The sequence below is a fragment of the Solea solea genome, chromosome 16, assembly GCF_958295425.1.
Source record: "Solea solea chromosome 16, fSolSol10.1, whole genome shotgun sequence".
NCBI classification, from domain to species: domain Eukaryota; kingdom Metazoa; phylum Chordata; class Actinopteri; order Pleuronectiformes; family Soleidae; genus Solea; species Solea solea.
In genome coordinates, this window is record NC_081149.1 from 22,441,581 (window position 1) to 22,464,813 (window position 23,233).

The window sequence follows — 23,233 nt, forward strand, 5'->3', positions numbered from 1 at the left end:
AAAATTTGGACGACATACTATACTATGACTTTTTTTTCCAAATTTGGACGACATACTATACTTTGACTTTTTTTTCCAAATTTGGACGACATACTATACAATACCTTTTTTGTCACATTTTGGACGACATACTATACTATGAGGGCCACACGGTGGTGTAGTGGTTAGCACTCTCGCCTTGCAGCGAGAAGACCCGGGTTCGAGCCCCGGTTGGAACAAGGGCCTTTCTGCATGGAGTTTGCATGTTCTCCCTGTGTGTGCGTGGGTTCTCTCCGGGTACTCCGGCTTCCTCCCACAGTCCAAAAACATGCAATGTGGGGACAGGTAAATTGGACACTCCAAATTGACCATAGGAGTGAGTGTGAGAGTGAATGGTTGTTTGTCTCTATCTGTGTGTGGCCCTGCGATGGTCTGGCGAACTGTCCAGGGTGTACCCCGCCTATCGCCCGATGTAGCTGAGATTGGCACAGCACCCCCCGCGACCCTCTGGCTGAGGATAAAGCGGTAGATGATGACTGACTGACTGACTATACAATACCTTTTTTGTCACTTTTTGGACGACATACTATACTATGACTTTTTAGTCCAAATTTGGACAACATACTATACAATACCTTTCTTGTCACATTTTGGACGACATACTATACTATGACTTTTTTGTCAAAATTTGGACCACATACTATACTATGACTTTTTTGTCCAAATTTGGACGACATACTATACTATGACTTTTTTTGTCAAAATTTGGACGACATACTATACTATGACTTTTTTTTCCAAATTTGGACGACATACTATACTTTGACTTTTTTTTCCAAATTTGGACGACATACTATACAATACCTTTTTTGTCACATTTTGGACGACATACTATACTATGACTTTTTTGTCAAAATTTGGACGACATACTATACTATGACTTTTTTGTCAAAATTTGGACGACATACTATACTATGACTTTTGTCTAATTTTTGACGACGTACTATACTATGATTTTTTTGTCAAAATTTGGATGACATACTAAACTATGACTTTTTGTCACATTTTGGATGACATTCTATACTATAACTTTTTTGTCAAAATTTGGACAACATACTATACTATGACTTTTGTCAAATTTTTGATGACATACTATACAATACCTTTTTTGTCACTTTTTGGACGACATACTAAACTACGACTTTTTTGTCCAAATTTGGACAACATACTATACAATACCTTTTTTGTCACATTTTGGACGACATACTATACTATGACTATTTTGTCAAAATTTGGACAACATACTATACTATGACTTTTTTTTCCAAATTTGGACGACATACTATACTATGACTTTTTAGTCCAAATTTGGACAACATACTATACAATACCTTTCTTGTCACATTTTGGACGACATACTATACTATGACTTTTTTGTCAAAATTTGGACCACATACTATACTATGACTTTTTTGTCCAAATTTTGACAACATACTATACTACGACTTTTTTGACAAAATTTGGACGGCATACTATACTATGACTTTTTTGTCCAAATTTGGACAACATACTATACAACACCTTTTTTGTCACTTTTTGGACGACATACTATACTACGACTTTTTTGTCCAAATTTGGACAACATACTATACAATACCTTTTTTGTCACATTTTGGACGACATACTATACTATGACTTTTTTGTCAAAATTTGGACAACATAGTATACTATGACTTTTTTTTCCAAATTTGGACGACATACTATACTATGACTTTTTTGTCAAAATTTGGACAACATACTATACAATACCTTTCTTGTCACATTTTGGACGACATACTATACTATGACTTTTTTGTCAAAATTTGGACAACATACTATACAATACCTTTCTTGTCACATTTTGGACGACATACTATACTATGACTTTTTTGTCAAAATTTGGACCACATACTATACTATGACTTTTTTGTCCAAATTTGGACGACATACTATACTATGACTTTTTTTGTCTCATTTTGGACAACATACTATACTACGACTTTTTTGTCAAAATTTGGACGACATACTATACTATGACTTTTGTCTAATTTTTGACGACATACTATACTATGACTTTTTTGTCAAAATTTGGACGACATACTATACTATGACTTTTTTGTCTCATTTTGGACAACATACTATACTATGACTTTTTTGTCAAAATTTGGAAGTCATACTATATTATGACTTTTTTGTCACATTTTTGACGACATACTAAACAATGACTTTTTAGTCTCATTTTGGACGACAAACTATACTATGACTTTTTTTGTCAAAATTTGGTCGACATACTAAACTATGACTTTCTTGGGTGTTTTTGACAAATTAGTCATAGTATAGTATGTCGCCCAAAAACACCCAAAAAAGTCAATATAATTCAACGTCCACAATGAGACAAAAAAACCTACTGTCCAAATTACTTGTCAGCAATAGGCTTCGAGCCAGTGTCTCCTAATAGCTGGTACTGTAAAATACTGTCACAAACCACTCAACCAACTGATAGGGTAATGAAATGTACCAAAGAGTCACCGAAAAGACAGTACAGTATGTTGTCCAAAGTATGTCGTCAAAAATGTGACAAAAAAGTCATGGTTTAGTACGTCTTCCAAAAAGTGACAAAGAAGTCATAGTATAGTTTGTCGTCCAAATTTTGACAAAAAAGTCATAGTATAGTATGTCGTCCAAAAAGTGAGAAAAAAGTCATGGTTTGTATGTCTTCCAAAAAGTGACAAAAACGTCATACTATAGTATGTCATCCAAAATTTTACAAAAAAGTCGGACTATAGTATGTCGTCTAAATTTTGACAGAAAAGTCATACTTTGGTATGTCATCCAAAAAGTGACAAAAAAGTCATAGTATAGTATGTCGTCCAACTTTTGACAAAAAAGTCATAGTATAGTATGTCGTCCAAAATGTGACAAAAAAGTCATAGTATAGTATGTCGTCTAAATTTTGACAGAAAAGTCATACTTTAAGTATGTCATCCAAAAAGTGACAAAAAAGTCATAGTATAGTATGTCGTCCAAATGTTGACAAAAAAGTCATAGTATAGTATGTCGTCCAAAATGTGTCAAAAAGTCATTGTTTAGTAAGTCTTCCAAAACGTGACAAAAGTCATAGTATAGTATGTGGTCCAAAATCACTGAAAAAAGTCATAGTATAGTATCTCGTCCAAAATCAGACAAAAAAGTCATAGTATAGTATCTCGTCCAAAATCAGACAAAAAAGTCATAGTATAGTATGTCGTCCGAAATGAGACAAAAAAGTCATAATAGTATGTCGTCCGAAATGAGACAAAAAAGTCATAGTATAGTATGTCGTCCAAAATCACTCCAAAAAGTCATAGTATAATATGTCGTCCAAAATCACACAAAAAAGTCATAGTATAGTATGTCGTCCAAAATCACACGAAAAAGTCATAGTATTAGTATGTCATCCAAAATCACTCCAAAAAGTCATAGTATAGTATGTCGTCCAAAATCAGTCAAAAAAAGTCATAGTATAGTATGTCGTCCAAAATGAGACAAAAAATTCATAGTATAGTATGTCGTCCAAAATCACTCAAAAAAGTCATAGTATAGTATGTCGTCCAAAATGAGACAAAAAAGTCATAGTATAGTATGTCGTCCAAAATGAGACAAAAAAGTCATAGTATTACTATGTCGTCCAAAATCACTCCAAAAAGTCATAGTATAGTATGTCGTCCAAAATCAGTCAAAAAAGTCATAGTATAGTATGTCGTCCGAAATGAGACAAAAAAGTCATATGTCATATGTATAGTATGTCGTCCAAATTTTGACAAAAAAGTCATAGTATACATATAGTATGTCGTATAAATTTTAACAAAAAAAGTCATGGTATAGTATGTCGTCCAACTTTTGACAAAAAGTCAGACTATATATAGTCAGTCAGTCAGTCATCATCTACCGCTTTATCCTCCACCAGAGGGTCGCGGGGGGTGCTGTGCCAATCTCAGCTACATCGGGCGATAGGCGGGGTACACCCTGGACAGTTCGCCAGTCCATCGCAGGGCCACACACACTCCTATGGTCAATTTGGAGTGTTCAATTTACCTATCCCCACATTGCATGTTTTTGGACTGTGGGAGGAAGCCGGAGAACCCGGAGAGAACCCACGCACACACGGGGAGAACATGCAAACTCCATGCAGAAAGGCCCTTGTTCCAACCGGGGCTCGAACCCGGGTCTTCTCGCTGCAAGGCGAGAGTGCTAACCACTACACCACCGTGTGGCCCTCATAGTATAGTATGTCGTCCAAAATTGGTCAAAAAAGTCATCGTATAGTTTGTCGTCCAACATCAGTCAAAAAAGTCATAGTATAGTATGTCGTCCAAAATCACTGAAAAAAGTCATAGTATGTCGTCCAAAATCACTCCAAAAGGTCATAGTATAGTATGTCGTCCAAAATCACACAAAAAAGTCATAGTATAGTATGTCGTCCAAAATTAGACAAAAAAGTCATAGTATTAGTATGTCGTCCAAAATCACTCCAAAAAGTCATAGTATAGTATGTCATCCAAAATGAGACAAAAAAGTCATAGTATAGTATGTCGTCCAAAATCAGTCAAATAGGTGAAAGTATAGTATGTCGTCCAAAATGAGACAAAAAAGTCATAGTATAGTATGTCGTCCAAAATGAGACAAAAAAGTCATAGTATTAGTATGTCGTCCAAAATCACTCCAAAAAGTCATAGTATAGTATGTCGTCCAAAATGAGACAAAAAGTCATAGTATAGTATGTTGTCCAAAATCAGTCAAAAAAGTGAAAGTATAGTATGTCGTCCAAAATGAGACAAAAAAGTCATAGTATAGTATGTCGTCCAAAATGAGACAAAAAAGTCATAGTATTAGAATGTCGTCCAAAATCACTCCAAAAAGTCATAGTATAGTATGTCGTCCAAAATGAGACAAAAAGTCATAGTATAGTATGTCGTCCACATCAGTCAAAAAAGTCATAGTATAGTATGTCGTCCAAAATGAGACAAAAAGTCATAGTATAGTATCTCGTCCAAAATCACTGAAAAAAGTCATAGTATAGTATGTCGTCCAAAATGAGACAAAAAAGTCATAGTATTAGTATGTCGTCCAAAATGAGACAAAAAGTCATAGTATAGTATGTCGTCAAAAATGAGACAAAAAAGTCATAGTATAGTATGTCGTCCAAAATCACTGAAAAAAGTCATAGTATAGTATGTCGTCCAAAATCACTGAAAAAAGTCATTGTATAGTATGTCGTCCAAAATCACTCCAAAAAGTCATAGTATAGTATGTCGTCCAAAATCACTCCAAAAAGTCATAGTATAGTATGTCGTCCAAAATCACACAAAAAAGTCATAGTATAGTATGTCGTCCAAAATGAGACAAAAAAGTCATAGTATTAGTATGTCGTCCAAAATCACTCCAAAAAGTCATAGTATAGTATGTCGTCCAAAATGAGACAAAAAGTCATAGTATAGTATGTTGTCCAAAATCAGTCAAAAAAGTGAAAGTATAGTATGTCGTCCAAAATGAGACAGAAAAGTCATAGTATAGTATGTCGTCCAAAATGAGACAAAAAAGTCATAGTATTAGAATGTTGTCCAAAATCACTCCAAAAAGTCATAGTATAGTATGTCGTCCAAAATGAGACAAAAAGTCATAGTATAGTATGTCGTCCACATCAGTCAAAAAAGTCATAGTATAGTATGTCGTCCAAAATGAGACAAAAAGTCATAGTATAGTATCTCGTCCAAAATCACTGAAAAAAGTCATAGTATAGTATGTCGTCCAAAATGAGACAAAAAAGTCATAGTATTAGTATGTCGTCCAAAATGAGACAAAAAAGTCATAGTATAGTATGTCGTCAAAAATTAGACAAAAAAGTCATAGTATAGTATGTCGTCCAAAATCACTGAAAAAAGTCATAGTATAGTATGTCGTCCAAAATCACTGAAAAAAGTCATTGTATAGTATGTCGTCCAAAATCACTCCAAAAAGTCATAGTATAGTATGTCGTCCAAAATCACTCCAAAAAGTCATAGTATAGTATGTCGTCCAAAATCACACAAAAAAGTCATAGTATAGTATGTCGTCCAAAATGAGACAAAAAAGTCATAGTATTAGTATGTCGTCCAAAATCATTCCAAAAAGGTCATAGTATTAGTATGTCGTCCAAAATCAGTCAAAAAAGTCATAGTATAGTATGTCGTCCAACATCAGTCAAAAAAGTCATAGTATAGTATGTCGTCCAAAATCAGTCAAAAAAGTCATAGTATAGTATGTCGTCCGAAATGAGACAAAAAAGTCATATTATAGTATGTTGTCCAAATTTTGAAAAAAAAGTCATAGTATAGTATGTCGTATAAATTTTAACAAAAAAAGTCATGGTATAGTATGTCGTCCAAAATCACTGCAAAAAGTCATAGTATAGTATGTCGTCCAAAATCAGTCAAAAAAAGTCATAGTATAGTATGTCGTCCGATATGAGACAAAAAAGTCATAGTATAGTATGTTGTCCAAAATCAGTCAAAAAAGTGAAAGTATAGTATGTCGTCCAAAATCACTCCAAAAAGTCATAGTATAATATGTCGTCCAAAATCACACAAAAAAGTCATAGTATAGTATGTCGTCCAAAATCACTCAAAAAAGTCATAGTATAGTATGTCGTCCAAAATGAGACAAAAAAGTCATAGTATAGTATGTCGTCCAAAATGAGACAAAAAAGTCATAGTATTATTATGTCGTCCAAAATCACTCCAAAAAGTCATAGTATAGTATGTCGTCCAAAATGAGACAAAAAAGTCATAGTATAGTATGTCGTCCAAAATGAGACAAAGAAGTCATAGTATATAGTATGTCGTCCAAAATCAGTCAAAAAAGTCATAGTATAGTATGTCGTCCATCATCAGTCAAAAAAGTCATAGTATAGAATGTCGTCCAAAATCAGTCAAAAAAGTCATAGTATAGTATGTCGTCCGAAATGAGACAAAAAAGTCATATTATAGTATGTCGTCCAAATTTTGACAAAAAAGTCATAGTATAGTATGTCGTATAAATTTTAACAAAAAAAGTCATGGTATAGTATGTCGTCCAACTTTTGACAAAAAAGTCAGACTATATATAGTATGTCGTATAAATTTTAACAAAAAAGTCAAGGTTTAGTATGTCGTCCGAAATGAGACAAAAAAGTCATAGTATAGTATGTCGTCCGAAATGAGACAAAAAAGTCATAGTATAGTATGTCGTCCAAAATCACTGAAAAAAGTCATAGTATAGTATGTCGTCCAAAATCACTCCAAAAAGTCATAGTATAGTATGTCGTCCAAAATCACTCCAAAAAGTCATAGTATAGTATGTCGTCCAAAATCACTCCAAAAAGTCATAGTATAGTATGTCGTCCAAAATGAGACAAAAAAGTCATAGTATTAGAGTGTCGTCCAAAATCACTCCAAAAAGTCATAGTATAGTATGTCGTCCAAAATGAGACAAAAAAGTCATAGTATAGTATGTCGTCCAAAATCAGTCAAAAAAGTCATAGTATAGTATGTCGTCCAAAATCACACAAAAAAGTCATAGTATAGTATGTCGTCCAAAATCACACAAAAAAGTCATAGTATAGTATGTCGTCCAAAATGTGTCAAAAAGTCATAGTATAGTATGTCGTCCAAAATGTGACAAAAAAGTCATAGTTTAGTAAGTCATCCAAAAAGTGACAAAAAAGTCATAGTATAGTATGTCGTCAAAAATGTGACAAAAAAGTCATAGTGTCGTATGTCGTCCAAATTTTGACAAAAAATCATAGTGTAGTATGTCGTCCAAAAAGTGACAAAAAAGTCATAGTTTAGTATGTCGTCCAAAATGTGACAAAAAAGGCATAGTATAGTATGTAGTCCAAATTTTGACAAAAAAGTCATAGTACAGTATGTCGTCCAAAAAGTGACAAAAAAGTCATACTATAGTATGTCATCTAAATTTTTACAAAAAAGTAATAGTTTAGTATCTCGTCCAAATTTGATGTCGTCTAAAATGTGACAAAAAAGTCATAGTATAGTCAGTCATCATCTACCGCTTTATCCTCCACCAGAGGGTCGCGGGGGGTGCTGTGCAAATCTCACTTACATCGGGCGATGGACTGGCGAACTGTCATGGTATAGTATGTCGTCCAAAATTTGACAAAAAAGTCATAGTTAGTTAGTAAACCTGGAAATGCATTTCAAATTAGTTTTAAAAAGTGTCACAGCGACCACCTGTGCTGTAATGAAACAGTTTTGATTGACACTTTGTTTGACCACGTTGATTCTTCGCTCTCTTTTTCTCAGGGTATGACGGTCCACCAACGCCAGGAGAGGCCTGATTCGAAATCACCCAAGATAATGGGAAACTCTCCGGCAGGTGAACAAAACAAAATAGACATAGATGATACTGACTGGAGATACAGCAATCTTCACCTGAACCTTTGTAACTGTGCCTTCATGCCTTCACTGGGTCACTGCGCCTCAAAGTGAATGTTTCCTTGCTGCTGCTGCTGCCCCCTGCTGGATCGTAAGAAATTACCCTGGTTTTAGTGTGAACAATTTACCACAAAGGCCAAAATGGTTAGTCAATCTTCTCAAATAACTTTCAACAAACATGTTATACATGGATATTATTGTAATTTACACATAATTCTTTTTTGGATCTTACTCAGCGGTCTCAACTTTCAAACACTATTCCTCTTTGTTTAATTTAACTGTAATCTAAATGTTGTGATGATCCAAGAATGTATAAGCCTTTAAAAAAAAACAAATTCTGCTCGACTGTAAACTCTGTCTTTTCAATAACTGCTCAGTGTATTGATGTGGTCTGACTTTTAGTTTGACCAGTGTCTTTTCAATTAGAGTCATACTTTTAAGTTTTTGTTTTTTTACAATTAGGTTAAAATGTTCTGTTTTTAAGCAACTGTATTTATTCTGCTTTTAACTGTGTCATTAAACGAGTTATTACAGTTTGTAGTATACCGACTGTTCGTGTGTATCACGCTTTTGTAATATCCTTTTTGATTCCGGGACTACAGGGGGCGCCAAAGTCACCGACTGACGTTACAACAGGAAGCTAAACATGGCTGACGGTGAGTGATAAATGGCGAAAGTTAGCTTCAAGCTTCGCTAAAGTCTCGGGACCGTTCAGTTTCTGCTACAGGTATTTGAACCTTGTATTGCGTGGTTTAGTTCCACACCGGGACAAATCACCGAGAACCAGTGGAATTGTGCGTTGAGTTTGTTCGTCGTTAAAGGCCTCACCAAAGCGGGTGCTAGTTAGCCCGTAGCCACGTTAGCTGTCTTTGTTTTTGTCATGGCTTAGTGCTAAACGACTGGTATCGTGAAGCGTTTTTGACTATTTTCTCTGTCTTTATCCGAGTAACCGGGCGTTTATTTCTCCTTAACTGGACTGTGCTGCAGCTAAACCCCTAAGCCTTGGTTATATTTTAGGTGGGGTCTAACCATTATTGCAGTGTATCTTCATAGGCCAACCTCACATCAAAGCCATATTTTTATTTTTATTTTTTAAACCGGACGGGCAAATATTGTGAGATTTTTGACATTCCGGACTGAGCCAGTGTATGATTATTACGCCCTGGAAACATGGAGCCACACCGCGCACACAGCAAACCTCCAGCAAGCGGCGACGGCAGCAGCAGCGGGGACTCCAGCCCCGCGTCTCCGTCCAGCAGCACCGCACCGACGGCGAGCAATGCCTCTGTTCCCGGAGGCAACGCGTTCGCTAATGACGGCAGCTTCATGGAGATGTTCAAGAAGAAGATGGAGGAGGAGCAGAAAAGAAAAAAAGAGACGCCGCAAAGTGGAGATGGGAGAGCCACAGAACAAGGACAGACATCAGTGGAGAGGAAGCCCCCTCCCGTGACGAGCTTTGTAAGGGGTTTGCCAGTTGTAAGATGAGATATTAGCTCAGCATACATCCAAATATAAGCACCATGCACTGATTACTGATTTAGTACATCCTGAAATAATGGCCAGTATGTCAGTATCATTTCGTGTCACATATGCTAGTACCAGTGTTGCATATGCAATATTTTTCACTGTGACAGCAATACATGATAATATTACATGTAACAGAGCATTAATGTAAGTGTAGGGATGCTCCTTGATGACTGGTGGTGCAGCAGGAGACTTTCTGCTCTGGTGTGGTCTCCTTCATTGGCAGTCCACCTGCAAGAGCTCCTATAACGGTTTCAGTCTTCTATCCCCTAACCCAGGTGGGGAAGCGCCGAGGCGGTGTGTTCCTTAAGACCGGCGTGGTTGCAAAGAAGCAGAAAGAGGACTCGGAAGTAAGTGGGGTTGTTGGTGTCAACATGTGCGAGTTCTGGAAAGTCCTACAGTTAACGATGTGTGTCATGGTTTTAGGCTGTGCCTGGCAAGAGCGATGCCTGGTCAAAGTACATGGCTGAGGTGAAAAAGTACAAAGCCCACCAGTGTGGTGATGACGACAAAACCAGGCCTCTGGTCAAGTAGTCCTCACGAGGTGGACGTGGCAAAGTTGAGAGGGGAAAACCACCTGAAAGAAGCTCTGCGAGGGCCGGTCAATCCTGATCACCTCAAGCTGCCAGTTACCCCTCACATCTTTCTCAAACAGACTTGACACTTTTCTTTTTTTTGTATTGTTTTTCTTTTGTGTATTTGTCAAACATTATGATCTGGTGTCAGGTGTTTTCAGAAACTTGACATACATTATGTCTTTTGAAATTTGTCATGTCTACTTTTATGTTTAGATTTCCTATGGTTTAATAGCCAATTCAAGGTTTCAATTAAATCAACACTGCCCACTTGTGTAGTCTGCTGTGCCTCAGTTTGAGACAAGTACACCTTCATTCAAGACCCACGTGTGTTAAATGAATCAAATTACTCAACTATGAAAGCAAAGATTTAATTAAGTCAGCTTGAGTTCTGTACAGAGTAGAATTCATTCAAGTTCAAGTATGATGAAAAAGTGTTCATCTTTCATTGAAAAAAGCTCAAATCCATCAATTTGCAGTTTACATTTCTTACAGGTATCAGTGATAATTACATTAGGATAAAAACAGCACCAAATAAGACACTGACCATGCATCAGAGAGGGACATGTACAAAGGCACACTTTCCCCACACATAACACACACATTCACACACCCTCACTTAAAAAACTCATTCACTCCTCCCTGTCCACAGTGATATAGGTCTATCTTGTAAACATTGACAAATGTATTTTGTCATTTCATTTAACAACTCTATGAAGAATAGTATTTAAAACTTATCAAACTGTTTAAAAAAGTTATATTCAGCTGTGGTACTCGTTAAAACTTAAGTTGTTTTCAGCTCAAGAATCCCAAGAGTCGTTCAGTCTGTATTAACAGACACACGGGTGTCATCCCCCAAAGCCACGTCCATCTTAATCCTGACATTTTGTCTGCTGGGTGTAGAGATCCTGCTGCATCATAGCGTCTTCCTCTTAGCATCTCCTCCCTGGCTTTGACTGACATCTGGACATGAAGAACAATTTTTGAAATTAGTGAAAAGCAACGATTTACAATACAGAGATCAAATGACAGCTGAAATTACTCCATTAAAAAGGCATGCTGCCAACAAGTGACGAGCAGAGAACACAACAGGACCAGACAGACAACACAAGACACCTGGAAAGACAACAGGAGAGGGAGTAAATGGAGCAGGCTTTGAGGGTCAGATTTTACCTGAGAAAGCGAGCTGCATGTGAGGAGGCAGAGACCCTGACTGGAGACTCTTATACAGATCTGAGGAGACAGGACAGGGGGGGACAAAGAGGGACACACGGCAACACAACAGGGAGGAGAAGAGGGCAAATGTGGAAAAGAAGGTGAGACAGACAAAGAGGAGCAAAATGACAGGGGTACAAAGCAAGCGAGGACGGCCAATCAGAAGTAGTAAACATAAGGTGGTGTGAGATGAAGGGAAAAGTAGGATTCAAGAGAAATGAAGCAAACAAAATAAAGTAATGTCAAACAGGAGAAAAAAAACAAGCTTAACATCTGACAAACAATATAAAACATGATGATATTCTAACACGTAACACAAAAAAACAGCCTTCACAGGAACAGACAACAGTAGCTTTACAGACTGATGCTGGTCACATTCAGAGAGCTTGACCTATGTAATATCTCAACATTTAAAGGGGACATATTACGCAAAATCAACTTTTTAACCATTTTAATACTTATATTTGGGACTCTGGAGGCCCTACCAGTCGCCAAAGTGTGGAAAAAGAATACTCAGTCATGTTTTCATGGTTCCCCTTAGTGTAAGTATAGGCGATAAAACACTCGATGTTGAATTCCCTGCGCTTATGACGTCATAATGCGCATTTCACCGCGAATGTTACCGCCCCACCAGTAAGTTTACTTCGAGAGCTCCACCTTAGCTCCACCTTGTCCCTGCGAGAGTGCAGGCGAGGGAGGAAGAGCGGTATTATGTCAACGCGGAGGGACAAGTGTGCTGTTGGTGGCTGCACAGTGGAGCACAGTGTTTTACACAAACTTCCACAGAGGATTTTATATATGAAGCTAATGTGCCGGATAAAGTCAGCAAACGTGTGTTCGTGTGTTCGCACTAGACTGCGGCCAGCGGTCGCCGTATTTAGTCAGGGGACGTATTTCACCGACGTACAAACACACACACGTTGTTAAGAAAAGGTCACATAGATCTCATAACTGACCATTCTGACACGTCCTAATTAAACATATTTGTTCAGTACGTCCTCCATGACCGGAGCACAGACTCAGTCTGATACAATCACATATACAGCGGCCGCTCGCCACTGGCGAACAGCGGTGCTGCACTCTCTGTGCAGAGGTGCTGCACTCTCTGTGAAAATCAGCTGATCGCCACCGCTGATCGCCAGCGGCGAGCCGCCTAAACGGCCGCTGTATGCGACTGATCGCCAGCTCCGGTGCAGACCGGTGACTATGCTCCGGAGACCTCGCCACCGCGGCACCGCTGATCGCCACCGCGGCACCGCTGATCGCCAGCTGTAAAGCGCTGTAACGAGGACAAATCAGAAACCCCCTGGAAGAAGTGGGTGTGTGTTTGCCTGTGTCTCATTTGCATATAAAGGGACCATGCACGAAAACCGAGCGTTCTGAAAGGGGCGGGCTTAGCAGGGTTATTGAACTGCTATGATGCTTCATCCTTATGGTATTTTGACCAAGGCATGTCACTGACATGTTCATTAGGACACCAGGGAACTATTTTAATGGGGGAAATAGGGTATAATATGTCCCCTTTAAGGGTCCAGTGTGTAAGAGTTGGTGACATCTAGTGGCAAGACTGCAGACTGGAACAAACTTGATTAACTCCACCACTCACACCTCCCTTTCCCAAGCAAGTCAGAGAACAATAGTGGCCTTTACACAACAGAAAATATGTAGTTCTTAATTTGAATACTAGTAAGCTTGCACTTCAAAATGTGAAAACGATATGGCGGACTCTGTAAAGCAAGGCTTATTCTAATGCTATGAAAACCAACCAATTTCTATTTTAAAGCAATTATACAAACATATTTATGGGTAGTTTATTCACGCTGGATAAACCCTTGTTAAGGCCTCTGTACATCAACTGAAGCATGAATAATATAAATAGTTAAATTAAAAAGTGCAGTCTTTTTACTGACCATTGGCTCATTAACAAAGAGAGTGATTGTTTAAAACTTGGTCACTATTGTTTTTTCAGACAGGAACGTCCTGTTTGTTAATAGACAAACAGGACATTCCTCAACCAACTGTGCATCAAGCATTTTTAATTAATTATGCCCTATTGTCAACAACACACAGACTGGTAAGATACATATAAAATGAAAACCAACCCTAGTCCCAAAGAATAAAAGCCGCAACAACGCCCAGTGTCATTTCTTGGCTAATGTGAAGCCTGCACTGATTGGATAAATGTTATAAAATTATTATAAATGTGCAAATTATTGACACAAAATCCCCCACACTGTTACACACTGGACCTATAAATCCCCTCGCCAACACATATGATCTATCATATCTACCATGTGTGTGCAGATTTAAATCGGTATCATAGTGCAAGAATAACTTTCATCTACAGAGTATCCATGATTGTTTGTGGAGTTGATCACTCACTCTGGGTCAGGGTGGAGAACGCTGCATTGCTACTGGCCGTGGAGCCGCTGGCTGCTTCGCTGGAGCCTGCTGTACCCAGTGAAGGCAGGTTCAGTAGCGAGGGGAACTGGAAGGGCAATGACACAGGCACTAGGCCCCCAAGCATCCCATACCCTAGAGAGAGAGACGAGGGTACCAGAGTGCTGCTACCTGTTGTGGAGACCTGCACACAAATGCATAAAGATCTTACACGTGTGGTCTAAAAATTGCGTCAAAAAAGACAAAAACTGACAGTTTCCTCCAAATCATCTTGCATTTCTGTACGTTAACCACCGAGCAGAGGTGGAGCAAGAACGTGTGTCGTCAAAAATAAATACTGATCATGCTACATCCTACTGTGGAGGACAGCATTACACCATTCAGAGCACAACCTGCTGGGAATTATTAGAACAAGAAGCATTTATATCATAATATGTAATAACTACTGATTCTATAAGATAAGCAACATGGTTGTGTTTTTGGTCTCTGCTCATTAAGAAGAAAGAAAGAGAGTCTTCAACTCTCACTTTAAAAGTTCTTGCAATAATTATAAAAAGTTGATTAGAAAAAACATTCCACACATTAATCAGCCTTAAAAGTGTTGACTTTGCAGAGATAAACCGGACTTAATTGTCTGAAACAGAAAGCAAAACCTGGAGTAAAGAACAGTTAGCAGTTAGTTCCTTTTCAATCAGTTCTCAAACCAGTTTCACTTGAGGATTTTGATTATAGTAAAACAAGCGAATGATCAGATATTCTGAATAATGCAGGTCACAAAAGCCCAGTTTTCACCAAGTGATACAATCCTATATGCCCATATTGTTTGTTTCAACTGTCAAACATTGAAAAGAGAACCACTTTTTTGTTAGCCTTCTAGTTGGGTAAACTGGCACAGTGGTTCAACACCTTCAGGGTGGAGCTAGAAAAACTAGTCTGTTGACTGAATACTTACACAGACAAATTGTTTTGTCTGGACAACAACGGGTTGGATTGGAAAAAAGAAAATGGCACTTTTAAATTGACCGTGCATTACTACAGAAAGGATCTTAAGCAGATTGTCTTTTAATGAAAATATCAATGTGTAGCAGTGTTTACTGCATCACTTGGGTTAATTCTTGTGGCAGGCTACACCATGTCACACTGTTTACACAGCTTTTGCAACTATTGCCATCAGGCCGACACACCCCGGAGTGGAAACTTGCCAGATTACGGATTACTGTTGTAAACCGACTTGTGCTGAACTGTAATGATTCTACCACTTGGTAAAAAATGCACCTTTATCTGAATGTGCGGACAGTACAAACCTGTGACAACTGAGACGACACAGATGACGATGACACAGACGCGATGGACTTGGCGCCCTGAGGTGTCACACTCACGGGCCTCGGACGCTGACCTGGGTTAACAGAGGTCACTATGGGGGAGGCACTAGACCCTGAATGCTTGCTTATGGACGAGGTGTTGATAAGGCTGGTGTTGTTGGTGCTGTTGTTGCTGAGGGTCTTCTGGCTGCCTGGAGAGGTGTAGCTGCCTTGCCCTGGCTTGGTTGCTCCTCCATGGGCACCTGAGAACGTCGGGCGGAACCCTGCTATGGTTTGGGGAGAGTACTTGAGAATGGTGGGAGTTGCCTGAGACCTGGGGTTTTGCAAGATGGAGGGTGATGCCGAGGTGGTGACGGTGACAGTGGGGTTTGGTGTTCGGGGAGTAAGTTTGACAATAGGCGGTATACTGCTGTGTGAAGACTTGGTGAGAGTGGCATGCATAGGGGTGATGAAGTTAGACTGCGGCCGGGGCTGAATACTAGAATGAGTCTGAGAGAGGGAATGAGAGGGGGAGGATTTACTCAGCGTGGAGTGGGGCAGGCGAGGAGTCTGGTAGGTTTTGGGCGTCAGAAGTGAGGTGGATGAATGGGTGTGCAGCCGAGACTGGGGTGATGTGAGGATGAGCGTGTCACTGCTGTTGGCTTTAATATTATTGCTGCCTTTGAGGAGGCCAGACAGAGGGGTGGAGACCACCGTCTTTGATCCTGGGGGCACGAGTGGAGACGAAGTGGGTGGTGGGCGAGGTTTAGGTAACGGTGATGAGGCAGACATGTTTACTTTTGCTGCACCCATAGGTCTCTGAGTGTTCAAAACTGAGTGTCTGTGTGCCTGTGTTATGGCCTTGACAACCCCCATCCCATCTACCCTCACAGAGGGCAGAGGAGAGGACATGGTGGAGGGGGGCCGAGACAGAGAGGTGGAGGAAGACAAAGAGGTAGAGATGTAGTGAGGTGTGCTGGAGGTGGGAGTGCTGACGGTGTTCTTTTTCTGCTGCTGAACTAGTGGCAAGGTGTGGAGGGAGGAGGGGTTGGTGGCTGTCCTGGGTCCTTCCGGCGACGGCGGGCTTTCCCCCTGAGCCAGGCCTTTGGCTGCGTTGCCAAGGATGGCAAGGGCCTGGGAAATGGAGTCTAATGAGGGAGCCGCCAGATCCTCATCAAGGGAATCCACACATATGGGCTCAGACGGTTTCTGAGGTGGTCGCCTGGCAACCTGGGCAGCAGGGGAGGGAGTGGCACCTGCTGAAGGTGTGGCTCGAACCCAGACAGCCTCCTGGAAAGATTTAGCAAAAATAACATTTACAGCCTATGTCATAATCTCACTTCAGTGGTATTCTAAACTGTAGTTAAAAAAATAATCAAATGACTCATCTCATTCCAACCATTATTAATGAGTTTATACGATGTTAAGTGAGCCATCAGCTCCACACAACTCTTATTATAGTTGTGTTTAGATCTTGTGCCGACAAGCAACATTTGTGCACTGCACTCTGCATTATGTAAAGACAAGAGAGAGGCAACAGCAATACAAGTGATTGTACTGCTCAAACAACCCAGTCCTTTAGCAGTTGGACAGGATATGCACGCACACACATTCACGCACGCACACACAAACACCCCCTCAATCATGTCTGATAGTACTGGTTGACAGAGTCTGTTTTTAGATGAAGGAAGCAGCATAAAAACCATTGACAAAGACCAAACAGAGACAGAATAATAAAATCAACAACAAGAAATCTGCAAAGGTTACGCCCTGCAGCTTTAAGTTTGGGCTTGTATATTTACCCAACAGCTGTTTTTAGAATATATATTTTAAGGTTATTATAGTTGTTCTACACTTTCGTTCTTTATATACCAGTCAATAGTAGAGCCTTTTCTAACCAAGTTTCGGTGTAAGAGACAGAATACTAAATCCACTTGTTCTGTTCATATTTTACGGTTGACAAATTTAGTGGCATTTCACCTCCTATGCCACACAACTGCATGTTTTAGCTTTAAAATACATCACTGCTGCTACGTTTGCATCTGCGACTACTATGGAGTTTTTATACACTTAAAATGGAGACACCTGGAAACTCCACTGACCCCTTTTTGGTTTGCAGTTATCCACATTCACTTCCTGATCGGTTCTTATAAACTGAAACTCAACTACCAGCAGTGAATGCTTTCACTTTTTACCACAGTTTCTCTTTTATAGTATTCGGTTCAACTAAGCAACCAAGTACACAAACCGGTTTGTTTACCAATGCCAGATTACTTCTGGTACGGAGCGAAAACACTTATCTGGAGACCATTTAGATGCTGGTGTTAAGAATTTGAAATGTGTAGGTAACCAGCCGAATACAGCACAGTACCTAAACTGTGCACGATTGATCAGGAGGCCAAGTTACTAGCAAGCACATGCACTTCATCACTTTTTAAGGAACCGCTGGTTTCAAAGTCTGACCTTTGGCTTTGCCTTGGGAGGAGGAACCATCTTCTTCTTTGCTCTGAAATGACAGCAGGAGTGAGAACAAGCTAAACCATCAGTCACCTGTGAATAAAAGGTTACAATAATTTACATGACTCACGTGTAACCTGTGATGTGACCATGAGCCATGACGCTCTCTTTGAACAGCATCCTGTAGCAAGCAAACAAAAAAAAATCTTTAAATGGTACACTATTCAGCTAGCAAGTAAAGGTTAAGAAATGTTAATATGTAATATTAAATTAGGAAATGATGGCAAAAACAGACACACACAGACCTGGCCTGCATCCAGCCTTTCGGCCACAGAAGTTTGACTTCAGTCTCCATGAAGGCTTTGAGGTAATCCTCCAGAGACTGCGTGTTCTTACCCTCCAGCTCGTAACAACTCAGTTTGACCCGCACCAGGTTACACAGCAATGACCTGGAAACCACATACAATTACCCAAATAATCCACTTAAGAGTCAATATGCACATGTATGGCCACTTCCCTCTGTGAATCTAACCTGAGTTTGTCGTCCCAGATAAACTTCTTCCGAGGCCCCATCACTCTCTTCCCCGGTTTCTCGTCATCATCGTCCTCTGACCCATTCTTCTCTCCCTCCCCAGACTGTTGCCTGGGAACACATGAAGAACCATTGCATGGTAAATCACTTTTAAAAACAATGTGGACAGAAATATGTGAAACAAACAGAAACAATGGCTGCATCAATCTTAGCCACGGTTTACGCAAGACGAGTCCTTACTTTGCCACTTTGGCAATACAGTCCATGTTGTATCGAGCAATCTGCTCAGGCATCACGCTGCACACCGCTAGCTTCAGTTTCAGCAGGGGAGCGCGAAGACGGTCATCCTGGACGACAGAGAAAACAGTCAGAAATCTCACACACATGCTAAATTTAGAATCCGATAACGGGCACACAACAGATACAACAAAATATGCTTTCACACAGCGAGCTTAGCATCCAACATAAACCAACTGGGATTATTTGTTAACCAACTTAATGCAAAAATAATAAATATGGCTGCTGCGATGAATCTATACTAAATCATTTTGGTTTTTTATTTAAACAAGTTGTGTAGAAAAAAACATTTTGAAGTTTGGGAAACATTATTCGACAGTATTCATGGACCAAACAATGAATCAATTACTCCAAAATATTGTGAGCAGATTCCAGTATTGTGCAAATACACCTCAGATACAGCCAAAATGATAATAATTCCTGTCACACACCTGTATGTTGAGGCTGAGCTTCTTAAGGCGTTTGAGTAGAGCTTCTTTATTGCAGGGCACAAAGGCCTCAAGGTGAGAGTAGACAGCTGAGCGTACCTCTGTAGGCTGCTCCTGAACCTGCAACTCAATACTGACACAGAGAGAGAGAGAGAGAGAGAGAGAGAATGTAATTTACATTATCTTTGTTGATTTACAGCCATCTGCATAACAGAAAATGTGAATGAGACTCACTCTAGTAGGATGTTGTTCATGTCCAAAGTGAAGAATTTCTTTCTGCCCTCTTCGTCAAACAAACGGGACGCCTGTGACAACACAGTGTTATTTAGAGTTTAAGAATGTCTCTGTACATCCTGTTTACACTTCTGACACACCATAAAAAAGCAACAAATGTTGAGGAATTCTTGTCTGCACTTCCTAATCTCTCATAGACAATGGTACACACCACTCGTGTAACCATGATGCATTTCATTCCTTATTCTTGGCTCAATGTTTTTATGCAATAAACTTGGTATTTCAGTATTTTCCTTCTGTCTGAACACTTCTCCAGCTAAATCTAAAAACAGGACAAGATGTCAGCAAAATAATTCTCTGCAACATGAAAATTATGTGTTCAAATGTAATTAAAACTCGTACCGCTCTCAGGTCCTCAATGCGTTTTGAGAGAGGGCCTGGGAGTCCACTAGGCAGAGGGGGAGGAGTCATCATGTTGCCCTGTGGCACTCTGCTTACACCTGCTTTATGTCCCATTCCAAAGGAACCATTCTCTCCCTGCGCTGGACTGGAGGGCTGAGGCGAGTCCAGCATTCCAAAGTCCAGGTCGCCCATCATGTCCTGCAGTATGTCATTATTAGCCGTACCCAGCAGTGACATCACAGCCGGGTCGGAACTCAGGTCAACCATTGTGCAGTCGTTTCCACCGGCAGCCTTTGGGTGGGCGTTGAGGACTGCACTGTTGGTATGGGGCACTTTGGCGTTGGACCGCTGCAGACCACCAGCAGCTATATTCTTCTTGCGCATCTCGTCCTTCTCCCTGTTGAAACGACGCAGCATGTTGGCCAAGTGGAGAGAGTCCTTCATCAGCTTCTTCCGCTTTTTCTTTTCTGGACGATGAATACCCAGGGCTGAAACGCTGCTAAATAGAAGAGAGATATTTAACCAAGTAGCACAGAAAATCTTATGTCACAATTAACACCCAAACTGTAGATGGTGAGAGGGTTGATAGGACTGACTTCCATGATCACACAATTAGTGTTTTGAATTAATCCGTAATTAAACTCTTAAAATATTTCAAAGCAATGGATAAACAGTGAAGAATGATTAAAAGCATACCCAGACTTTGGTACTCTATTCTTCTTGGGTTTCTTTTCCTCCAGGATTCCATCTGGCTTTTTCCGTCTTTTCTTAATCACCCTCTCTTCGCCATCTTTCATCTTCTAAAGTAAGATAAAGAAACACCCACAGACGTAAGCATTGATGTTTAACCTGCCTGCATTTGAATGTCCTGATAGAAGTGCAGGGAAGATGATTTACCTTGAAGTGATTCTGCTCCATGCCTGCATTTTCTCCCTCAGAGTCAGATGCTGCTCTGAACTGCAGAGTGCCAGTATTGATGTAGAAGCCTCCGTGTTTTGTGGTGAGTGAGGCCGGTACCAGCTCATCATACTGAGGATGGAGGATAAATGACTGTTATATTCCATTTATTACCAGCATTAAAGATTCAGTTCATCATAACACAACAAGTTTTGAATTAATAAAGAGAACTCACAGCTTCTGAATTGTCTATGAATGGGTCAGTCTCATCATAGCCATATCCAATATCAATAAGATCCTGCATTCTGTCCTTTTTCTTTTTCTTGGGGACAACGCCCTACAAACAGAGGGAAAAACACAAGGGATCAAAATCCTTCAAAAAACAAATGCCTAGCATTCACCGTAAGCATACAATCCAAACAATTACAGCTGTTATCCAAGTATCTTGAGAATACAATACTTACATATTTGCTCTCAAATTTCTTGGCCAGCGCCTCAACCTCACGTCTTTCCCTCTCATCATCAGCAAAAGGGTCATTGGGGTCCAGAGGAGGAGTGAGCCCTTTAGGGACTGTTGGAGCAACATGCTTAACCTGACATAAACAAAGAAAATGAATTAGGAATAGGAGGAGGAGGCAGGCATTACCTCATATATGGTGCCTATTCACACAGTTTACTTATCACACATGTAAGAAAACAGGTATATGTTTTTTAATGGCTCTAAAAGCAGCCATATCCAATTTGAGAAAATAACCCTGATGACACCATCAAGTCAAACATGACATTTACAAAAGAATGTCTACAATAAAACCTGAGGGCAGGGAGTTTGAAAGACATGTTTACTGCATTCATGTCATTAAGCAATTTCCCCAGGGGAACAATTAAGTATTTCGGATTCTGAAATCAGCACAACGTTAAAACAAAAACAAATGTTAACTTTAGATAAGTTATTAAGAATTAAAGCGGTAGGGATACATTTCATCATCAAAGTGTCACTCAACCTGCTCTTAAAGGTTTGTTTGAGTTGGGATGTATAGTCAGTGAGCCGGACTTTGTTGGGAAATTATTGATCGTAAGAGAAAGCGTGTTTGTCTACACGGTAAACTTCTGTAAACATTCAGACTTTAGCATTTGGTTAGAATGTTGATCTATTTTGGGGCTGGTACATATTTACTGTCCCTGTTCATATCAAAATAATACGTAAACTGTGATTCTGTGTGTGTGCTCTGCGTTCTCCTCTATGAAACACAATTAATATGAAATTCTACATAAAAACACCGAATTGCATCACATACTAATACTCATGCGCAGCACTTTCATTTCCGGTTTAAATAAATCACTGCAAACTTTGACAACAGATCAAAGTAAGTGAAACCGGAGCGTAACAACGAAGTTAAACAGATATGCGTGTTACATTAACACCACACATGCACAGTTTGTACTTTAAAGTACAAACAACAGCATAATTGTTGTGGCATCTCAGAGCTGAGCTGGTGCCAAGTTACCAGGCTTTAGGCCCCTCCTCCTCACATCATGGAGCCTGCTCTCCTAACCTGAGAAACTGTTGAGTTCACCAACTCGCCGTAGTTGAACTCGGCGGAGCCTCGTTCGCTCGGCTCCGTCAGCGGGAGGATGAGGCGGACGGTAGGTTTCGTCTCCTCGGTCTCGGCGTCGCTTCCTTTCGCGTTGCCAAACAGCCCCCCGCCGCCACCGCCGCCGCCGCCGCCTCCTCCTCCTCCTGACCCCAGCGCCGCCGCACTTCCACCTCCATCTTTCCCAAAAGTGATCTCGACGGCCTCATCTTCGCGGCGACGCTTCTTGCTGGACTCAGGGGTCGGCGGCGAGGTGGTGAAAGATGAAATGGTGACAAACGGCACTTTCCTCGGCTCTGCCATTTGACGCTCTCCGTGCGACGAGCGGACACGCGAAACGGGCAGCGCCGCACTCCCGTGCCGCTGGCTGGAGAGCTTAACCTGCAGATGGTCGACAAGTACAACTAGCTAGTAGCTCTGCTAGCTAGCGTCCTCAGAATGAGTGCTGCAGACAATACAATCACTTTTATCTCCTCTTAACCCGTTTTAATCCATAAAGTATAATCCCAGGCGCGGCCCCGTCGCTTGCGAGGGACTTAAAAAGTGAGAAATCGCAGTTTTGAGCGCTTCCATGAAATTGGCAGTTCGCTACCGCAAGGAGTATTCTGTAGTAGCCATCTTGATCATTATTATCATTATTCAGAGTCTGGGCGTGCGTATGAAAAGAAAGCGGAAGCCGGGGAGGAAATGGAAAAGTGTCTGACCAATCACAGAGCTGAAACACGCCCACCTGACACACGAGCGCGAACGTGGACACGATTGTTTCACACATACGCGCTCGTGCTTTTCACGCTGTCCTCAATATACCTCTAAACAAATAACTCGTAAATTTTAATTCACCATCAATTTCTAAGCATTAAAAAACATTGAATGAATGAATTAATTAAATAAAGTCAAGTCCAATCCAACTT

The 23,233-nt window shown here is 40.2% G+C and overlaps 2 protein-coding genes across 5 annotated transcripts; one reads left to right on the plus strand and one right to left on the minus strand.

Annotated features, from left to right (window-relative positions):
* The first annotated feature begins 9,079 nt into the window (after positions 1 to 9,079).
* trir (telomerase RNA component interacting RNase) lies at positions 9,080 to 10,837 on the plus strand. Of its 2 annotated transcripts, none has more exons than XM_058652758.1 (3): positions 9,080 to 9,944; positions 10,271 to 10,342; positions 10,419 to 10,837. In XM_058652758.1, exons 1-3 carry the CDS (start codon positions 9,639 to 9,641, stop codon positions 10,524 to 10,526), a joined length of 486 nt encoding a protein of 161 aa, XP_058508741.1. In that variant the 5' UTR covers positions 9,080 to 9,638; the 3' UTR covers positions 10,527 to 10,837. The 2 variants fall into 2 exon arrangements, with proteins under 2 accessions (XP_058508741.1, XP_058508742.1); XM_058652759.1 differs by having other exon boundaries at positions 9,082 to 9,926.
* An 87-nt stretch (positions 10,838 to 10,924) lies between these two features.
* On the minus strand, positions 10,925 to 22,956 carry ubn2b (ubinuclein 2b). 3 transcript variants are annotated; one of them, XM_058652755.1, is made up of 17 exons: positions 22,284 to 22,956; positions 21,195 to 21,323; positions 20,966 to 21,067; positions 20,731 to 20,862; positions 20,530 to 20,633; positions 19,834 to 20,329; positions 19,432 to 19,502; positions 19,201 to 19,330; positions 18,713 to 18,819; positions 18,473 to 18,583; positions 18,246 to 18,389; positions 18,071 to 18,121; positions 17,947 to 17,989; positions 15,487 to 16,773; positions 14,165 to 14,366; positions 11,741 to 11,800; positions 10,925 to 11,530 (listed from the first exon to the last, which is right to left on the minus strand). In XM_058652755.1, exons 1-17 carry the CDS (start codon positions 22,623 to 22,625, stop codon positions 11,484 to 11,486), a joined length of 3,558 nt encoding a protein of 1,185 aa, XP_058508738.1. In that variant the 5' UTR covers positions 22,626 to 22,956; the 3' UTR covers positions 10,925 to 11,483. The 3 variants fall into 3 exon arrangements, with proteins under 3 accessions (XP_058508738.1, XP_058508737.1, XP_058508739.1); XM_058652754.1 differs by having other exon boundaries at positions 19,834 to 20,332; XM_058652756.1 differs by lacking the exon at positions 11,741 to 11,800 and having other exon boundaries at positions 19,834 to 20,332.
* Between the last annotated feature and the right edge of the window lie 277 nt (positions 22,957 to 23,233).

What these genes read in the sequence shown, in the direction of transcription:
- trir (XM_058652758.1), top strand. Translation starts at nt 9,639, where the DNA reads ATGGAGCCACACCGCGCACACAGCAAACCTCCAGCAAGCGGCGACGGC. An exon ending in TTGTAAGGGGTTTGCCAGTT is followed by an intron (nt 9,945 to 10,270) that starts GTAAGATGAGAT and finishes CCCCTAACCCAG; the next exon opens with GTGGGGAAGCGCCGAGGCGG. An exon ending in AGCAGAAAGAGGACTCGGAA is followed by an intron (nt 10,343 to 10,418) that starts GTAAGTGGGGTT and finishes TCATGGTTTTAG; the next exon opens with GCTGTGCCTGGCAAGAGCGA.
- ubn2b (XM_058652754.1), bottom strand. Translation starts at nt 22,625, where the DNA reads ATGGCAGAGCCGAGGAAAGTGCCGTTTGTCACCATTTCATCTTTCACC. An exon ending in AGAAATTTGAGAGCAAATAT is followed by an intron (nt 21,068 to 21,194) that starts GTAAGTATTGTA and finishes CTCTGTTTGTAG; the next exon opens with GGCGTTGTCCCCAAGAAAAA. An exon ending in ATCTGGGACGACAAACTCAG is followed by an intron (nt 18,390 to 18,472) that starts GTTAGATTCACA and finishes TGTGGTTTCCAG; the next exon opens with GTCATTGCTGTGTAACCTGG.